The sequence below is a fragment of the Ceratotherium simum genome, chromosome 11 (genome assembly GCF_057802395.1).
Source record: "Ceratotherium simum simum isolate JZ-2026a chromosome 11, ASM5780239v1, whole genome shotgun sequence".
Lineage (NCBI taxonomy): Eukaryota > Metazoa > Chordata > Mammalia > Perissodactyla > Rhinocerotidae > Ceratotherium > Ceratotherium simum.
The window spans coordinates 56315197-56333588 of record NC_141910.1 but is presented as its reverse complement, the minus strand read 5'-3'; the positions used below and the strand labels follow the sequence as shown (position 1 = coordinate 56333588).

The 18392-nt window shown below is 38.2% G+C and overlaps 1 protein-coding gene across 2 annotated transcripts in view; it reads left to right on the top strand.

Moving 5' to 3' along the window:
• Window positions 1–18392, top strand: part of UBXN2A (UBX domain protein 2A) — a 47702-nt gene that overhangs the window by 22063 nt on the left and 7247 nt on the right. For both annotated transcript variants that reach the window (XM_087437100.1, XM_004418289.3), the window contains exons 3-6: window positions 215–353; window positions 7625–7731; window positions 12710–12847; window positions 13907–14065. In XM_087437100.1, coding sequence (XP_087293226.1) covers window positions 215–353; window positions 7625–7731; window positions 12710–12847; window positions 13907–14065 — 543 coding nt within the window. The remainder of the gene's footprint in view (window positions 1–214; window positions 354–7624; window positions 7732–12709; window positions 12848–13906; window positions 14066–18392) is intronic.

Sequence of the window (18392 nt, the reverse complement as noted above, 5' to 3'; positions counted from 1 at the left end):
TAGACTGAGGTTGAGAAAAACCCTGCTCTGAACCAAAAGGGTAATGACTTCCCAAGGTCACATATCTACTATCTTACCTGAGAAGAGGGTCTAAACTGCGGACGTGGAGGTAGCATCTCGGTTCAGAATCCTTTAACTAGAACAATTTATGGAAATTTTTTGAGAATTAGGAGTCAATAGTGCTTATTTTTCTTGTGTGTGTGTGTGTGTGTAGGGTTTGTGAAACAGGATCTGACAGCCAACCTCGCAGTGATAATCGACAAACAAATTGTGAATATTTTGTTGACAGCCTTTTTGAGGAAGCTCAGAAGGTTGGTGCCAAATGCTTGTCTCCCACTGAACAGAAGAAACAGGTGAGTGTCCCTAACTTTTATCCCTTCCAGTGTTTCTCAAAATATGGACCTTTTAGAGGATCCATTGCGTCAAAATTGTTTTCATAATAATAGTAAGATATTATTCACCTTTTTCACTGGGTTGACTTTGCACTGATTCTGCAAAAGCAATGGTGGGTAAAACTGCTGGTGCCTTAGGAGGAATGAAGGCAGTGGCACCAAACCGTGCTGGTCATTACTGTATTGTTTGCTTGCACTTGCAGGGGGAAACATGCTAATTTCAATTAAGAATGTCCTTGATGAAGCAGTAAAACTTATAAATTTTATTAAATCCCAACCCTTCAATACACATTATTAATCTGTATGACAAAGTATGAAGTACACATAAAACATTTCTACAATATACAGAAGTATCTTAAGGAAAAGTACAAGTGCTTGAGATGCATGCTGATCTGTCTGCTTTCTCATGGTATACTGTTTTTATATGAAAGAATGGTCTGCAGACCACTCTTGGTATTCGGACTTGGATATTCGGCAGTCGTTTTCTCAAAATGTATGGAGTGAGGCTGGCATTTCAAGGAAAATAACTTACAATATTTGTTGCAAATGATAGTATTTGGCTTTGTTGAATTTTTTTAGTGAACATAAGAATTTTGGTAAACTGCCACCATGCACTTGACGGCTTCCCAAACTTAAAGATTTTTTTAATGCGATTGTTGTCATATTAATGAATATACCTTTTTTAATATATTGTGTAATGAAATATATCAACATTTGGAAGATTTGCATAACTCAGAGAGCCAATATTTTCCAAATGATTATTATGATGTTATAAAATGATGCATGGGTACGGTAGCCAAAGTGTCACTAATGGCTTTTAATGTAAGAGGCATATGAAAAGACCATTAAATTTCAAATTCCACATTGATTCTCAACTAACTTTTGAGATACTACCACTTATTAAATTTGATGTAGAGTCAAAGAAGAATATCCTGGAAAAGCTATTAAAATACTTCTTTTTGCAACTACTTATCTGTATGAGACTTGATTTTTTTTTTTTAATATATTTCAATCAAAACAACATGTCACAGCAGACTGAAAGCAGTAGTAATTATGAGAATCCAGCTTATTTTTTTTGATGTCATAATAGTTTATAACATTGTGAACTTTTAGTTGTACATTATTGTTTGTCAGTCACTATGTAAATGTGTCCCTTCACCCCTTGTGCCCCTGGTACCGCCAGACTGTTCTCTCTGTCCATTAGTTTATCTTCCACATATGAGTGAAATCATGCGGTGTTTGTCTTTCTCTGTCTGGCTTATTTCGCTTAACATAATACCCTCCAGGTCCATTCACGTTGTTGCAAATGGGACAATTTTGTCTTTTTTTATGACTGAGTAGTATGCCATTGTGTATGTATACCAGGTCTTCTTTATCCAGTCATCAGTCGAGGGACACTTAGGTTGCTTCCACTTCTTGGCTATAGTGAATACTGCTGCAGTGAACATAGGGGTGCATAAGCCTCTTTGGATTGTTGATTTTCAGGTTCTTTGGCTAGATACCCAGTAGTGGGATAGCTGAATCATAAGGTATTTCTATTTTTAATTTTTTGAGGCGTCTCCGTACTGTTTTGCATAGAGGCTGTACTGGTTTGCATTCCCACCCGCAGTGAGTAAGGGTTCCCTTTTCTCCACAACCTCTCCAACATTTGTTATTTTTTGTCTTTGTGATTATAGCCATTCTAACAGGTGTAAGGTGATATCTTAGTGTTGTTTTGATTTGCATTTCCCTGATGATTAGTGATGTTGAACATCTTTTCATGTGCCTATTGGCCATTTGTATATCTTCCTTGGAAAAATGTCTGTTCATATCCTCTGCCCATTTTTTCATCAAGTTGTTTGTTTTTTTGTTGTTTGGTTGTGTGAGTTCTTGATATATTATGGAGATCAACCGCTTGTCAGATATATGCTTTGCAAATATTTTCTCCCAGCTGGTGGGTTGTCTTTTCATTTTTATTCTCGTTTCATTTGCCTTGCAGAAGCTCTTTGATCGGATGAAGTCCCACTTGTTTATTTTTTCTTTTGTTTCCCTTGTCTGTGTAGACATGGAATTCGAAAAGATCCCTCTATGACCAATGTCAAAGAGTGTACTGCCTATATTTTTTTCCAGGAGTTTTATAGTTTCAGGTCCTACCGTCAAGTCATTGATCCATTTTGAGTTAATTTTTGTGTATGGTGAAAGAAGATGGTCTACTTTCATTCTTCTGCATGTGGCTCTCCAGTTTTCCCAGCACCATTTACTGAAGAGACTTTCCTTTCTCCATTGTATGTTCTTAGCTGCTTTGTCGAAGATCAGCTGTCTGTAGATGGGTAGTTTTATTTCTGGGCTTTCAATTCTGTTCCATTGATCTGTGTGTCTGTTTTTGTACCAGTACCATGCTATTTTAATTATTATAGCTTTGTACTACTTTTTTTTTTTTTTTTTTTTGTGAGGAATATCAGCCCTGAGCTTACATCCATGCCAATCCTCCTCTTTTTGCTGAGGAACACCGGCTGTGACCCAACATCTATTATCAGTCCTCCTCCTTTTTTTCCCCAAAGCCCCAGTAGATAGCTGCATGTCATAGTTGCACATCCTTCTAGTTGCTGTATGTGGGATGCCGCTTCAGCCCGGCGGGAGAAGTGGTGCGTTGGTGTGCGCCCAGGATCCGAACCCGGGCTGCCAGTAGTGGCAGGCGCGCACATAAGTGCTAAGCCACAGGGCCGGCCCCTCTAGCTTTGCTCTTTTTTCTCAGGATTGCTTTGGCTATTTGGGGTCTTTTGTTGCCCCATATGAATTTTACTATTCTTTGTTCTGTTTCCATGAAGAATGTCATTGGGATTCTGATTGGGATTGCATTGAATCTGTAGATTGCTTTAGGTAGTATGGACTTTTTAACTATGTTTATTCTTCCAGTCCATGTGCATGGGATGTTTTTCCATCTCTCTATGTCATCATCGATTTCTTTCAATAATGTCTTATAGTTTTCATTGTATAGGTCTTTCACCCCCTTGATGAAATATATTCCTAGATATTTTATTCTTTTTGTTGTGATTGTAAATGGGATTGTCTTCTTGAGTTCTCTTTCTGTTAGTTTGTTATTAGAATGTAGAAATGCAACTGATTGTTGTAAGTTGATTTTGTACCCTGCAATTTTGCTGTAGTTGTTGATTATTTCTAATGATTTTCTGATGGATTCTTTAGGGTTTTCTATATATAAAATCATGTCGTCTGAAAACAGTGAGAGTTTCACTTCTTTGTTGCCTATTTGGATTCCTTTTATTCCTTTTTCTTGCCTAATTGCTCTGGCCAAAACCTCCAGTACTATGTTAAATAGGAGTGGTGAGAGTGGGCACCCTTGTCTTGTTCATGTTTTCAGAGGAATGGCTTTCAGTTTTTCCCTGTTGAGTATGATGTTGGCTGTTGAGTTTGTCATATATGGCCTTTATTATGTTGGGGTATTTTCCTTCTATAACTGTTTTGTTGAGAGTTTTTATCATAAATGGATGTTGGATCTTGTCAAATGCCTTCTCTGCATCTATTGAGGTGATCATGTGGTTTTTATTCCTTGTTCTGTTAATGTGGTGTATCACATTGATTTGCGGATGTTGAACCATCCCTGTGTCCCTGGTATAAATCCCACTTGACCATGGTGTATGATCTTTTTAATGTATTGCTGTATTCAGTTTGCCGACATTTTGTTGAGGATTTTTGCATCTATGTTCATCAGTGATATTGGCCTGCGATTTTCCTTCTTTGTATTGTCCTTCTCTGGTTTTGTTATCAGGGTGATGTTGGCCTCGTAGAATGTGTTAGGAAGTGTTCCATCTTCCTCTATTTTTTGGAATAGTTTGAGAAGGATAGGTATTAAATCTTCTTTGAATTTTTGGTAAAATTCTCCAGAGAAGCCGTCTGGTTCTGGACTTTTATTTTTTATGAGGTTTTTGATTACTGTTTCAATCTCTTTGCTTGTGATGGGTCTGTTCAGATTCTCTATTTCTTCTTTTTTTTTTTTTTTTTTAATTTTTTATTTATTTATTTTTCCCCCAAAGCCCCAGTAGATAGTTGTATGTCATAGCTGCACATCCTTCTAGTTGCTGTATGTGGGACGCGGCCTCAGCATGGCCGGAGAAGCGGTGCATCAGTGCACGCCCGGGATCCCAACCCGGGCCACCAGTAGCGGAGCGCACACACTTAACCACTAAGCCATGGGGCCGGCCCTCTATTTCTTCTTGATTCAGTTTTGGGAGGTTGTATGAGTCTAAGAATTTATCCGTTTTTTCTAGATTGTCCAATTTGTTGGCATATAGTTTTCCGTAGTATTCTGTTATAATCCTTTGTATTTCTGTGGTGTCTGTTGTAATTTCTCCTCTTTCATTTCTAATTTTTTGAAGTCAGACATTAAAGGGATTTTTGAAAAATCCTTTCACTCTAATTTACATTTTAAATTTTTTTTTAAGTTTAAGTTCTGAAAATTCAAAGTCTAATAGTTCTGAAAAATTTATGTTGAAAAATAGCAGCCCAGTTCCTCCTTGGCCATGATGTCTACTTCCCAGAGATAACAACTGATAACTCTTAGGTATTTCTTCTGGAATAAAGTCTGTGTTTCTAATAATATACTAATAATGATGGTTCTTGATTTTTTTAGTTTCTCAAATTATATATTGACTTTTTATTATAGAAAATGAGGATTTAGCTCTCTTTTTCTACCTTTCCCTCCTCCCCAAGCCTCGTCCTCTTATTCATCTAACACAGTTATAATTTGGGATTAAAATAATTATAATTGTTTATATCTTTATGACTTTGTAAATACTATACAACATAACTGAGTTGTGTAGTGTATTATGATATTTCTTTTCCTGACTTCTTTTTAAATTTTAATGAGAAATAATGATTTTTTTTCCTCCCACATTGGCTTTATTTTCTTTGTGCCTATCTTTAATTCATCCCCAAACTCTGATAGAAGGCTATATCTCTTTCCAGTATGTTGAACACATTAGATAATCTTACCGGTTTAGTTTTTTTTGAGGGACAACTGTGGTGAAGCCCTCCTCCCGTCTCCAGTGGACTGGTTGCCCTCTAGGGGGGCTATACTGCTCTGCCCTGGAGTCTGTGATCCTGAGCATTCTCTGTATCTCTCCCCTCTCTCCTGATTACTCAATTCCATGCCTCTCCCAGCTCCTGCCCTTTATGTTTCCGTTTTTATGAAGCCAGTCTTGAGGTAGCTTTATGAAAAAAGTGTGTGTGAAAGAGTTCATGGGAAATGGATGACTTAAAACCTCGGAAGTCTGCGTTTGCCTTTATTCTGCCTTCACACTTGATGATAGAATGCCATTCTGGTGTCTGAGCCTTTGTATGTGGCATGTTTTTGCTCCCTGCCTGCTATTAGAATCTTCTCTTTAACTCTCTGTTCTCCTGGGCCTTGATGTGGGTCCTTTTTCATTCATTCAATCCAGAAACTCGTGTTTTGCCTTTCTAGGACGTTTTCTTGTGTTGTGTCTTTGATATCTTGCTCCCCTCTGTTGCCAGTCTCTTCAAAATGTTTTACTTAGGTATTGGACCTCTTAGACTGAGCCTCTTAATTTTTTTATTATTTCTCCCATTTTCCACATCTTTGTTGTTTTGTTCTGTTTTAATTGGGATATTTCTTCAACCTTATATTCAGTCTTTTTATTCAATTTCCATTTTCAGTTTCTAAGACCTCTTTTGTTCACTGATTATTCCCTCCCTACTCCCTTTCAAACATCATCTTCTCTTATATGAGTATATTAATGATCATTTTTGGATTTTTGTTTTTAAATTTCTTCTGTTTTCCTCAACGTCTTTATGTGCTTTTTTCCTATTTGATTTATTCTCATTATTTTACCTGAGTACCATGAGAGCAGAGACTTGGCAGTTTGATTATGAGTATAAAAGGGGCAATGTTGTATAGTGGTTGAGAGTATGGATTCCCGCCCAGCTCCACGCCTTACTGACTGTGTGACCTTGGATAATTTAACTAATCTGTGTTTCTGTTTCCTCCTCTGTAAAAAGGATAATGCCACCAACCTTGTGTAGATCTTGAAAGGACTAAGTTTGTGTAGGAAGAGTGTTTTAAACAGTGTCTGGCACATACTGATAGGTAGGTAGATAGACAGACAAACAAATAATATATGCTATCATTATTATGATTATTTTCCCTAACATCTTAATGAAGTGTCTGTTACATATTAGACACTCAATAAACTGAATAGACAAGGAAGGGACTCTAATGATCTGATATCTTCTTCAGCAGTTTTTAAAACAGTGTACCTGTATTCAACCAGAAGCATCCCTACATTCTGCTGTATTCCTGAACCTCTCAGTGGTTTCTCAGATTTCTTCAGTGACTTACCTTCTTTGATTGAATGAGTGAATGAATATTGTTCTTATGAGCTGATCAACAGGATGTTAAGGGATGAAATATTGAGGATCACCATGTAACACTGGTATTTTATATTTGAAGGAATAGCCATTAATTAATTGGTCATAGTTTTTTCCCACCTGTACATTCTTCTTAATGTTCAAAGTCATTTCAAACAAAGTCCTCCTCTAACCGTTGAGAAGTCTGTTCTGAACAGAAAGCTTGTGTCTTTCTAAGACAGACAGGGCACAGAATATTTTTGCAAATGAGTTCTCTTAAAGAAAACTATTAATGATTTGTTTAAAAAATATTACTCATTATGAACTGTATTATGTATATACCTTGTTTTTGATTTTTACATTTGAAGTTTGCTCTTAAGAATGATAGCTAAGGGCCGGCCCCGTGGCTTAGCAGTTAAGTGCTTGCGCTACGCTGCTGGCGGCCCGAGTTCGGATCCCGGGTGCGCACGACGCACTGCTTCTCCAGCCATGCTGAGGCCACGTCCCACATACAGCAACTAGAAGAATGTGCAACTATAACATACAGCTATCTACTGGGGCTTTGGGGGAAAAATAAATAAATAAATAAAATTAAAAAAAAAAAAAAAAGAATGATAGCTAAAAAAGAATTTGTAGCTGTGCATGGTAATGGATGTTAACTAAACTTATTGTGGTAATCATTTTGTAATATATACATATATCAAATCATTATATTGTACACCTAAAACGAATACAGTGTTATATGTCAATTATAACTCAATTTTAAAGAGAGCGATACATAAAATATATGCTGATACCAGAAATTTTCGAAGGACTTTTAATCTAATAGTACATTTTATACATGATGCATTTTGTTTCTTACTGCTTTGCAGGTAGATGTCAGTATAAAATTATGGAAAAATGGATTCACAGTCAACGATGATTTCAGAAGTTATTCTGATGGTGCAAGTCAGCAGTTTCTGAACTCCATCAAAAAAGGGTAAGCAAGTTTTGTAAATAGGAGGATATTTTAGGCATGTTTCATTTAGAAGAATCTTTTTTAATGTCGTTCACACATCCTTACACGTTCACAGATGCTTTTTCTTTTATAAATTCAGATTTTCATAAGATAGGTTTTCTTAAGAGAGCCACAGCTGTAATTTTGAAGAAAGTTTAGGAATTTGAATTCTGATCCACCAAAATCTGACTTAAACTCATTCACTTTGCCAAGTATTACTTAATACCACATCCTAGTTGTTATTTAATATTTATGTTTAGATGTTTAAATATCTTTATAGTCTTTGGATTGTGATTACCATTGCCCTCTGATGTTTATTATATATTTATGATTCTTTTTTTTTTTTTTTGATAATTTTATTTATTTATTTATTTTCCCCCAAAGCCCCAGTAGATAGTTGTATGTCATAGCTGCACATGTTTCTAGTTGCTGTATGTGGGATGCGGCCTCAGCATGGCCGGAGAAGCAGCGTGTTGGTGCGCGCCCGGGATCCGAACCCGGGTCGCCAGCAGCGGAGCGTGAGCACCTAACCGCTAAGCCACGGGGCCGGCCCTATATTTATGATTCTAAGTGTTATATATGTTTGGTCTAGAAATTTTCTAAAGTATTAAGAACTTAAAAATCGCCTATAATTTCATTTATTTTTCCCCCCAAAGCCCCAGTAGATAGTTGTATGTCATAGCTGCACATCCTTCTAGTTGCTGTATGTGGGACGCGGCCTCAGCATGGCTGGAGAAGCGGTGCGTCGGTGCGCGCCCGGGATCCGAACCCGGGTTGCCAGCAGTGGAGCGCGCTCACTTAACCGCTAAGCCACGGGGCTGGCCCCCTTTCTTTCTTTCTCTCTTTCATCCTGAGCTAATATCTGTTGCCAGTCTTCCTCTTTTTTTGTATGTGAGCTGCCACCACAGCATGGCCACTAACGAGTGGTGTAGGTCCGTGCCCAGGAACCGAACCCAGGCTGCCAAAGCAGACTGCACTGAACTTAACCACTAGACCACTGGGCTGGCCCTGCCTATATTTATTTTTAAAATAATTTTGAATTTACCTTGAAATGTTTGAATATATCTGCATATTATCACAATGGTGACCCATAATTTTTATATATACGCTTAGTCATTGTTGGCAATTTAGGTTATTTCTTAATTTAGCAGTATAAAATTATTTGTGACTATCCTTGTATTTAAATTTTTTTTAAATAGTAGCTTCACTTAGATATAATTAACCTATCATAAAAATCATCCCTTGAAAGTGTACATTTCAGTATTTTTTAGTATATTCACAGAGTTGTGCAGCCATCAGCACTATTAATTGCAAAAAATTTTCATCACCCCAAAAAGAAACCTCATACTAACAGTCACTCTCCATTTTCCCTTCCCCACAGCCCTACACAACCACTAATCTACTTTGTGTCTCTCTGGATTTGCCTATTTTGGACATTGCATATAAATGGAATCCTTTTGTATCTGACTTCTTTGACTCAGCATAATGTTTTCACAGTTCATCCATGTTGTGGCTTTATCAGTCCTTCATTCCTTTTTATTGCCAAATAGTGTTGCATTGTATGGATATATCACATGTAGTTTATCTCTTTATCAGTGGAAAGACATTTGGGTCATTTCCACATTTTGGCTCTTATGAATAATGCTGCTCTGAACGTTTGTCTACAAGTTTTTTTTTTTTTGTGAGGAAGATCAGCCCTGTGCTAACATCTGCCAGTCCTCCTCTTTTTTTTTTTTTTTCTTTTGCTGAGGAAGACTTGCCCTGGGCTAACATCTGTGCCCATCTTCTTCCACTTTATATGGGACGCCGCCACAGCATGGCTTGCCAAGTGGTGCGTCGGTGTGCGCCCGGGATCCGAACCAGCGAACCCTGGGCTGCCGCAGCGGAGCGCATGCACCCAACCACTTGCGCCGCTGGGCCGGCCCCTGTGTACAAGTTTTTGTGTGGACATATGTTTTCAATTCTCTGAGGTCTAGGAGTGAAATTGTTGTTAACTCTATGTTTAACTTTATAACTGCCAAACTGTATTCCAAAGTGACTACACCATTTTACATTCTCACCAACAGTGTATGAGGGTTCTAGTTTTTCCATATCCTGGCCAAGACTTGTTAGTGTCTGGGTTTTTAAATTATGGCTATCCCAGTGGATGTGAAGTGGTATCTCATTGTGGTTTTGGTTTGCATTACCCTAATGACTAGAGATGTTGAGCTTCTTTTTGTGTACTTACTGGCCATGTGTGTATCTTCTATGAAGAAATGTTTATTCAAATACTTCATCCATTTTTTTCTTTGCCTATTTTTTAAATTGGGTTGTTGGGTTGTTTTTGTTTTTTTTTTTTATAATTTTATTTATTTATTTTCCCCCAAGGCCCCAGTAGATAGTTGTACATCATAGTTGCTTCTAGTTGCTGTACGTGGGACGCGGCCTCAGCATGGCCGGAGAAGCGGTGCATGGGTGTGCGCCCGGGATCCAAACCCCGGCCACCGGCAGCGGAGCGTGCGCACTTAACCGCTAAGCCACAGGGCCGGCCCTGGGTTGTTTTAAAATGAGTTCTTTATATATGCTGAATATAAGTCCCTTATCAAATATATGATTTCAAAATATTTTCTCCCGTTCTTTGTGTTGTCTTTTCATTTTCTTGATGTCCTTGGAAGCACAGAAGTTTTTAATTTTGATGAGGTCTGATTTATCTATTTTTTTTCTTTTGTCATTTTTGCTTCTGGTGTCATTATCTAAGAAACCATTGCCTAATCCAAAATCTTGAAGATTTTCTTCTATTTTTTTAATAATTGTATTTAAATTTTGACTGATATCTCGGATTACTCTTTCAGGATAGATTACTAGAAAGAAAGTGAATCAAAGGCATGAACATTCTTTCAGCTATTGATGTTCATCTTCATGCTTTTGCTTTCCAAAAAATATATACAACATTAAATTTCTGTCCCATGACATCTCTCCTTAGCACATGTTTTTACATATGACATCAATTTATGGTGTAAAGCACTTGTTTTGGTCAGTCTTTATTTCAGAAGGGTTGATAGTATTCTATATGTAACCATTTTCAATATATGTATCTCTGTATATGTATGTATAATATATATATACAGATTTCAGATTGCTTTGTAATATATAATGTAGTTAATTTTGAATCTTTTTCAAACTTATATGAAAGTTGCAAGCATAGTACAAAGAACTTTTTTCCTAAAACCATGTGAGGAAGGTTAGCCCTGAGCTAATAACATCTGTTGCCAATCCTCCTCTTTTTGCTGAGGAAGGTTGGCCCTGGGCTAACATCCGTGCCCATCTTCCTCTACTTTATATGCGGGATGCCTGCCACAGCATGGCCTGACAAGCTGTGCATAGGTCTGTGCCCAAGATCCAAACTTGCAGACCCCGGGCCGCTGAAGTGGAGTGCACACACTTACCCACTGCACCACCAGGCTGGCCCCTACACTAAAGTTTTTTATTGAAGTGAGAGTGGGATTATAAGGACTATCACTTTCTAAGTTGACATGTGTTTACATTTTTTGTGTCTTATTTTTTTAGAACAAGCATGTGTTACGTATTCTTTTTTTTTGTGTGTGTGACGAGGATCAGCCCTGAGCTAACATCCATGCTAATCCTCCTCTTTTTGCTGAGGAAGATGGGCTCTGAGCTAACATCTATTGCCAATCTTTCTCCTTTTTTTTTCCCCCAAAGCCCCAGTAAATAGTTGTATGTCATAGTTGCACATCCTTCTAGTTGCCGGATGTGGGACGTGGCCTCAGCATAGCCAGAGAAGCGGTGCATCGGTGCGCGCCCGGAATCCGAACCTGGGCCGCGAGTAGCGGAGCGCGCGCACTTAACCGCTAAGCCACCGGGCCAGCCCTGTGTGTTAAGTATTCTTAAACAATCATTTTATAAAAGTTAAAATTTGTAATTTGTTAAAAATTTCCCCATGGAAGTTCATTGCTTATATATCAAGTATATTCCATAACATTATAAACTTTCAAGTGCTCATTAGAAAAGGCCCTACGTGGGGCTGCCCCCTGGCCAAATGATTCAAGTTTGGTGCGCTCTGCTTCAGGGCCCAGGTTTGTGGGCTCAGATCCCGGGCATGGACCTACACCACTCATCAGCCATGCTTTGGTGGCATCCCACACACAAAGTAGAGGAAGACTTGCACTGATGTTAGCTCAGGGCTAATCATCCTGAACCAAAAAAAAAAAAACGAGGAAGATTGGCAACAGATGTTAGCTTAGGGCGAATCTTCCTCAGCAAAACACAAGAAAGACCCTACCTTTAAAAGATCATAAGATTCAACAGATATCTGTCCAAGTCGTGCTATGCACCAGTCACTGTTCTTGGTATTGGAATATGTTTGCTAGTAAAACAAGTGTGGTCCCTGCTCATCTGAAGTTTATCTTGTTCAGAAGAGAGGCATCTGTGGTATACTAGACAAAGGCCCAGACTAAGTCCAAGTCCTGATTACGTTACTTCATTTAATCTCTCTGTTAGGAGGATGAACTGAAAATATTTTTTAAAATTCTAACATTTCATATTTTATTTTGTCATTTCCAGAGTAAATCTATATTTTCATTTAAAAATTGAAATGAGAGCTTCATTTTTCTAGCACATTTTTAGTCCTATTCAGATGCCTATAAAAATGATTAAATGGTTTAAATTTAGCAGGATATAGTCATCAAATATTTCATGACTTTAGTACTGTTCTAGGTACTGCTGAATAACTCAAGCTGTTCATGAATTTGTAGTCTTAAAAATTACTCTGTTGTTTTTCTTGGGTTTTGGTATTCATGTTATTTAACTGTATTATTTTAAATACATTTATTTTTTTTGTAAAGAATATTATATGCTTCTTATTTCTATGTATTTTTCAGTTCTTTTTGCATGTAGAATATGTTTTTCAGAGAAAGAAAAAACATATTGGGAGCTTTATCACTTTGTCTCTTTACCTTCCAAGGGAATTGCCTTTGGAATTACAGGGAATTTTTGATAAAGAGGAGGTGGATGTTAAAGTTGAAGATAAGAAAAATGAAGTATGTATGTCAACGAAGCCTGTGTTCCAGCCCTTCTCAGGACAGGGTCACAGACTGGGAAGGTGAGTAGTCTTGTGATCTGTGCTTTCCATAAGCAGAGGCATGACTGATATTCAGCCTGTCGTTATTTTCTCCCATTGGAAATGAGATTTTTTCATGTTAACTTTTATGAGAACTCCTAAGTCCTATTTACCTTAATTTAAATTAACATATGCTGTCACTACACTAAAAAATCATGGAGGCTTTTTTGATTTTATCAAATCAAAAGGACCTGGCTTATTGAGGACGGTAGACAAAATTGGATGGATATAAATCATTTTTTCTCCCTTGCACCCACCACTTGAGCTTTGCCATTTGTGTTACAGAGAACTTATGCTAGCTTTTGAATATAGGATTCCATTTTATAGTTACCAGTGCCTTCAACATTGTGTTCTGTGATCAGTATTTGAATTTTGAGGTAATAAAAATGAAAAATGCCTGATAAAGTTAAAATCAAAGCCTTTAATTATTTTCACATTATGCAGTCTACATCATAGCTATGCCTTATGACAGAATATACATAGAGGTTAGATATGGGATCACTTATTTTTATGAATTCTTCTGTATTAATTATCAATATTGGTAAGGTATATACATGTTCATCCACACATGTAAAAATATCTGGATGTGACTTTCAAAATGATCAGGAAATACTTTGTTTCCTTTCTTTTCCTTTATAACACAAGGACTAACCTCTATAGTGAACTTATAATTTCTTTTAGAAATTTTGACCTGGGGAGTAGATAAAAGTAAATTCCGTAGCGCTAGCAACCCTATAAAATCGTATATTCTTTCTGTAAGGCTCTATTCAGGTAATACTATTCACCATATATTTCTCTAGCACTCTACAAGCTTACAAATTACTTGGATATGCATAATTTCATTAGATTCCTGTAATCATCATATATGATGAGCATAACTAATATTAATATCTTTATGTGTTGTTATTGAGGAAACAAAGCTTTGACTTACTAAAATCTTTCTAAAAGCTGTACTTAATGTAAAATTTTTATAGTAATTGTTTAATGATAAAGTTCTGCTTAATGAGAAAACATGCATCTTTGTTGTCTGGATTTTCTTAGTGCCACACCAAAAATTGTATCTAAAGCAAAGAGTATTGAAGTTAAGAATAAAAATAATTTGTCTACTGTCCCGCTAAACAACCTGGAACCCATCACTAGTATACAGATCTGGTTAGCCAATGGGAAAAGGATTGTCCAGAAATTTAATATTTCTCATAGGTGAGTCTTCCATTTCATTATTTGTCTGATTTTTTTTTTCCTAAGTTTAAATTTATTTCTTCTTTTCAGTTTAGTCAACAGTTGTTTTTAAGAACTAAGGATCTTAATAAACACTTCTCTGAACATAATATATCATGACAGTGGAAATTCTTGGACATTAATGAAACATTTTCAGTCTGTCTTATGGATTATCTTTCTTATCATTTGACTAGTTTTTCTGTTTAGATTTGTAATTTTAAAAGAATTATTTTTAATATGTTTTAAAATCGATCATTAGCATTATGTGCATATTTTTCTATTAGTTGTAGAAAAAGAATGAAAATACAGAAAAGTATTGAAAGAAATTGAAGTCAATTTAAATTCCATTACCCAGAGATAATCACTATTATCAGTTTGATGCATTTTTCCAGGCCTTTATGTCTTCTTAAAAATTTCTTTTATTTTAATTAAAAGTGGAAACATACTGTATATGGGTTTCCTTCTTTTATTTATTTATTTATTTATTTTATAATTTTATTTATTTATTTTTCCCCCAAAGCCTTAGTAGATAGTTGTATGTCATAGCTGCACATCCTTCTATAATTTTATTTATTTATTTTTCCACCAAAGCCCCAGTAGATAGTTGTATGTCATAGCTGCACATCCTTCTAGTTGCTGTATGTGGGACGCGGCCTCAGCATGGACGGAGAAGCGGTGCGTCGGTGCGCACCCGGGATCCGAACCCGGGCCGCCAGCAGTGAAGCTCGCGCACTTAACGCTAAGCCACAGGGCCGGCCCCTGCCCATCCTTCTAGTTGCTGTATGTGGGACGCGGCCTCAGCATGGCCGGAGAAGTGGTGCGTCGGTGCGTGCCCGGGATCCGAACCCAGGCCGCCATCAGCGGAGCGCGCACACTTAACCACTAAGCCACGGGGCCGGCCCTAGGTTTCCTTCTTTATTTAAAAGCATTTAAAAATTGGGGGGGAATAGTATACACATAAACAAAAATATAATATATACATAGTTAAAATAATAATAAACACATATGCACCATCTAGCTCAAAACATATACCAATATACCTTATGTACCTTTTCCTGATCATCTCTCTTTCCCTTTGTGCAAGAGATAAACTCTATTCTAACTTGATGTTAATCATTTTTTGCTTTTATTCATAGTTTTACCAAGTACATATGTATCCCTAAAAAATACTGAGTTATTTTGCTCATTTTCAAATAATTAAAATTTAAAACAATCATAAATATGCAGGAAAGTATAAAGAACGTTTTTCCTAACCATTCAAGAGTAAGTTGCCAATCTGATGACCCATCACCCAAAATACTTTAGTGTATATTTCCTACAAACAAGGACATTATCCCACATAACCACGATTCAGCCATCTTTGGTAGGAATTTAACATTGATACACTTCGACCAACTAGAATTCGGACCCTATTCAAGGTTTGTCATTTAATCTAATATCATCCTTTATACCCAAATGCCATTCAGAATCACACCTTGCATTCATTCAGTTGTCTTGTCTCAGTTTCAGGTAATAGCTCTTCACTCTTTCCTTGATTTCATAACCTTGACATTTTTTAAAGTTACAGGCCCATTTTTTTAATTTGATGGTTTCTCATGATTATATTTAGGTCATTAATTTTGGCAGGAATATCACAGAAATGATGCTTTGTACCTCTCATTGCAGTCTATCAGGTGGTGTCATTTACATTTTGTCCCTTTTTTTTTTTTTTTTTTGTGAGGAAAATCAGCCCTGAGCTAACATCCGTGCTAATCCTCCTCTTTTTGCTGAGGAAGACCGGCTCTGAGCTAACGTCTATTACCAATCCTCCTCCTTTTTTTCCCCCAAAGCCCCAGTAGATAGTTGTATGTCATAGTTGCACATCCTTCTAGTTGCTGTATGTGGGACACGGCCTCAGCATGGCCCAAGAAGCAGTGCGTCGGTGAGCGCCCGGGATCCGAATCCGGGCCGCCAGTAGCGGAGCGCGCCCACTTAACTGCTAAGCCACGGGGCCGGCCCCAACATTTTGTCCCATTATAATGGTATTAAGTTTTGCTCACTTGATTAAAGTGGTGTCTGTCAAGCTCCTTCACTGTAAAGTTATTCTTTTTTTTTTTTTTTTTTTTTTTTTGGTGAGGGAGATCAGCCCTGAGCTAACATCCATGCTAATCCTCCTCTTTTTGCTGAGGAAAACCAGCTCTGAGCTAACATCTATTGCTAATCCTCCTCCTTTTTTTTTTTTCCCCCAAAGCCCCAGTAGATAGTTGTATGTCATAGTTGCACATCCTTCTAGTTGCTGTTTGTGGGACATGGCCTCAGCATGGCCCAAGAAGCAGTGCGTTGGTACACGCCCGGGATCCAAATCCGGGCCACCAGTAGCGGAGTGCGCGCACTTAACCGCTAAGCCACCGGGCCGGCCCTAAAGTTATTCTTTTTCTCTTTGTTAATATGTATCTTGTGGGGAAGAAGTTTGAAATTGCATTATCATCCTGTGCTTCCTAAGACATCAGATTTATTCATCTATTTATTTATATCTGTATCCACTCATGGTTTCTATTTTAATAGGTTATAATCTCTTACCAACATTATTTATTTTAATGCTCAAATTGTTCCAGATACAGTCAGTGGGATCTCCTTTAAACTTTTGACATGTTCCCATCATTCTTTGAGCATTTCCTTGTCTTCTGGCACAAAATTTTTTTTTCAGGTTCATTTTATACTTTTTTAAGAATCTCTGGTTCTGGGCCAGCCCCGTGGCTTAGCGGTTAAGTGTGCACGCTCCGCTGCTGGCGGCCCGGGTTCGGAACCCCGGGCGCGCACCGACGCACCGCTTCTCTAGCCATGCTGAGGCCGCGTCCCACATACAGCAACTAGAAGGATGTGCAACTATGACATACAACTATCTACTGTGGCTTTGGGGGGAAAAAATAAATAAATAAAATCTTTAAAAAAAAAAAAAGAATCTCTGGTTCTTTTTAGTGGACAATGGTATTGAGAGGCCAGGATCTGGGTACTAGGTATACTTATTGCTCGTTTTCGTGCCGCCACTCCCAGGCCCTCTGAGAGGACAGAGCTACAGGTGTATACGCACGCACACACGTATACATACACATATGCATATAAACATATAGAAATACGTTTACATCTGTCTTTCTATATCTTTGCATATTGAAAACCATGAGTTCACATGGGTACCTCCAATTTCTTAAAGATTTTATTTATTTATTTATTTTCCCCCAAAGCCCCAGTAGATAGTTGTATGTCATAGCTGCACATCCTTCTAGTTGCTGTATGTGGGACGCGGCCTCAGCATGGCCGGAGAAGCGGTGCGTCGGTGCACGCCCGGGGTCCGAACCCTGGCCGCCAGCAGCGGAGTGCGTACACCTAACCGCTAAGCCATGGGACCGGCCCCTGGGTACCTCCAGTTTCAATCCACCACCACAGGATTTGTTCTAGTTTTCCCATTTCCATCCTTGTAACTAAGTTCTCCCACAGTGAGAAGCCTGGCTCCGCTTATGCTTAATATATTTATTTGTTGATCACTTCTCCTGTATGTAACCAATCTCTTTTTTCCACTGCTGCCTCCTCCCTCACATGGAAGCCTTCCTCCCCCTGCTTGGGCTTTAACTCTCCTTGTTGAGTTCCCGCGTAGATTCCCTTCCCTACCTGCTGGGGCTCTGACGTCCTGTGCTGCCTCTCTTCCCCACCCACGCTTGAACGCTCTCTTCAGTCTTTCTGGTTCTAACACACTGCAGTTGGCCACCCCTCCATATGAGTGCTCTTTTTATTCTGCTTGCGACAGCCTGCTCTGTACCCCCTCTCCTCTGGCCCTACAATTTGGATATATTCCTCAGCCTGCTTTGCTTCTGTCCCTCTGCCCTGGACAGCTTTTGTATGTGGACACACTCCTAACCCTGCTTATGCTCTAACCACCCCGCCTCACCACCCTACCTGGGCGCCCTCCTCGTCTTGGTCAGGCTCGAACACGATGCACGTGGACAGCTTCCCTGGGCTGATGCCCTCTTCACCCTACTTGGACTCTGATTCCCTGTGCTGGGCCACCACAACTCCCTCTCATTTCTGGCCTGGATGCCTCCCATGTTCTGCCCTACTAAGGGCTTTTGGTCTGAATTGTTCAGTAAGGAAAGGAAAAGGCAGTTTTGCTTTTCTTTTTAATTTGATATGAATGAAATCATAGTTTATGTGTTCTACTACAACTTTTCTTTTTTGCTCAGTATTACGTTCTTGAGACTCATCCATGTTGATGTGTGTAGCTGTAGCTCATTTATTTTCATTACTATAATCCATTATATGAAAATAATTATCCAGA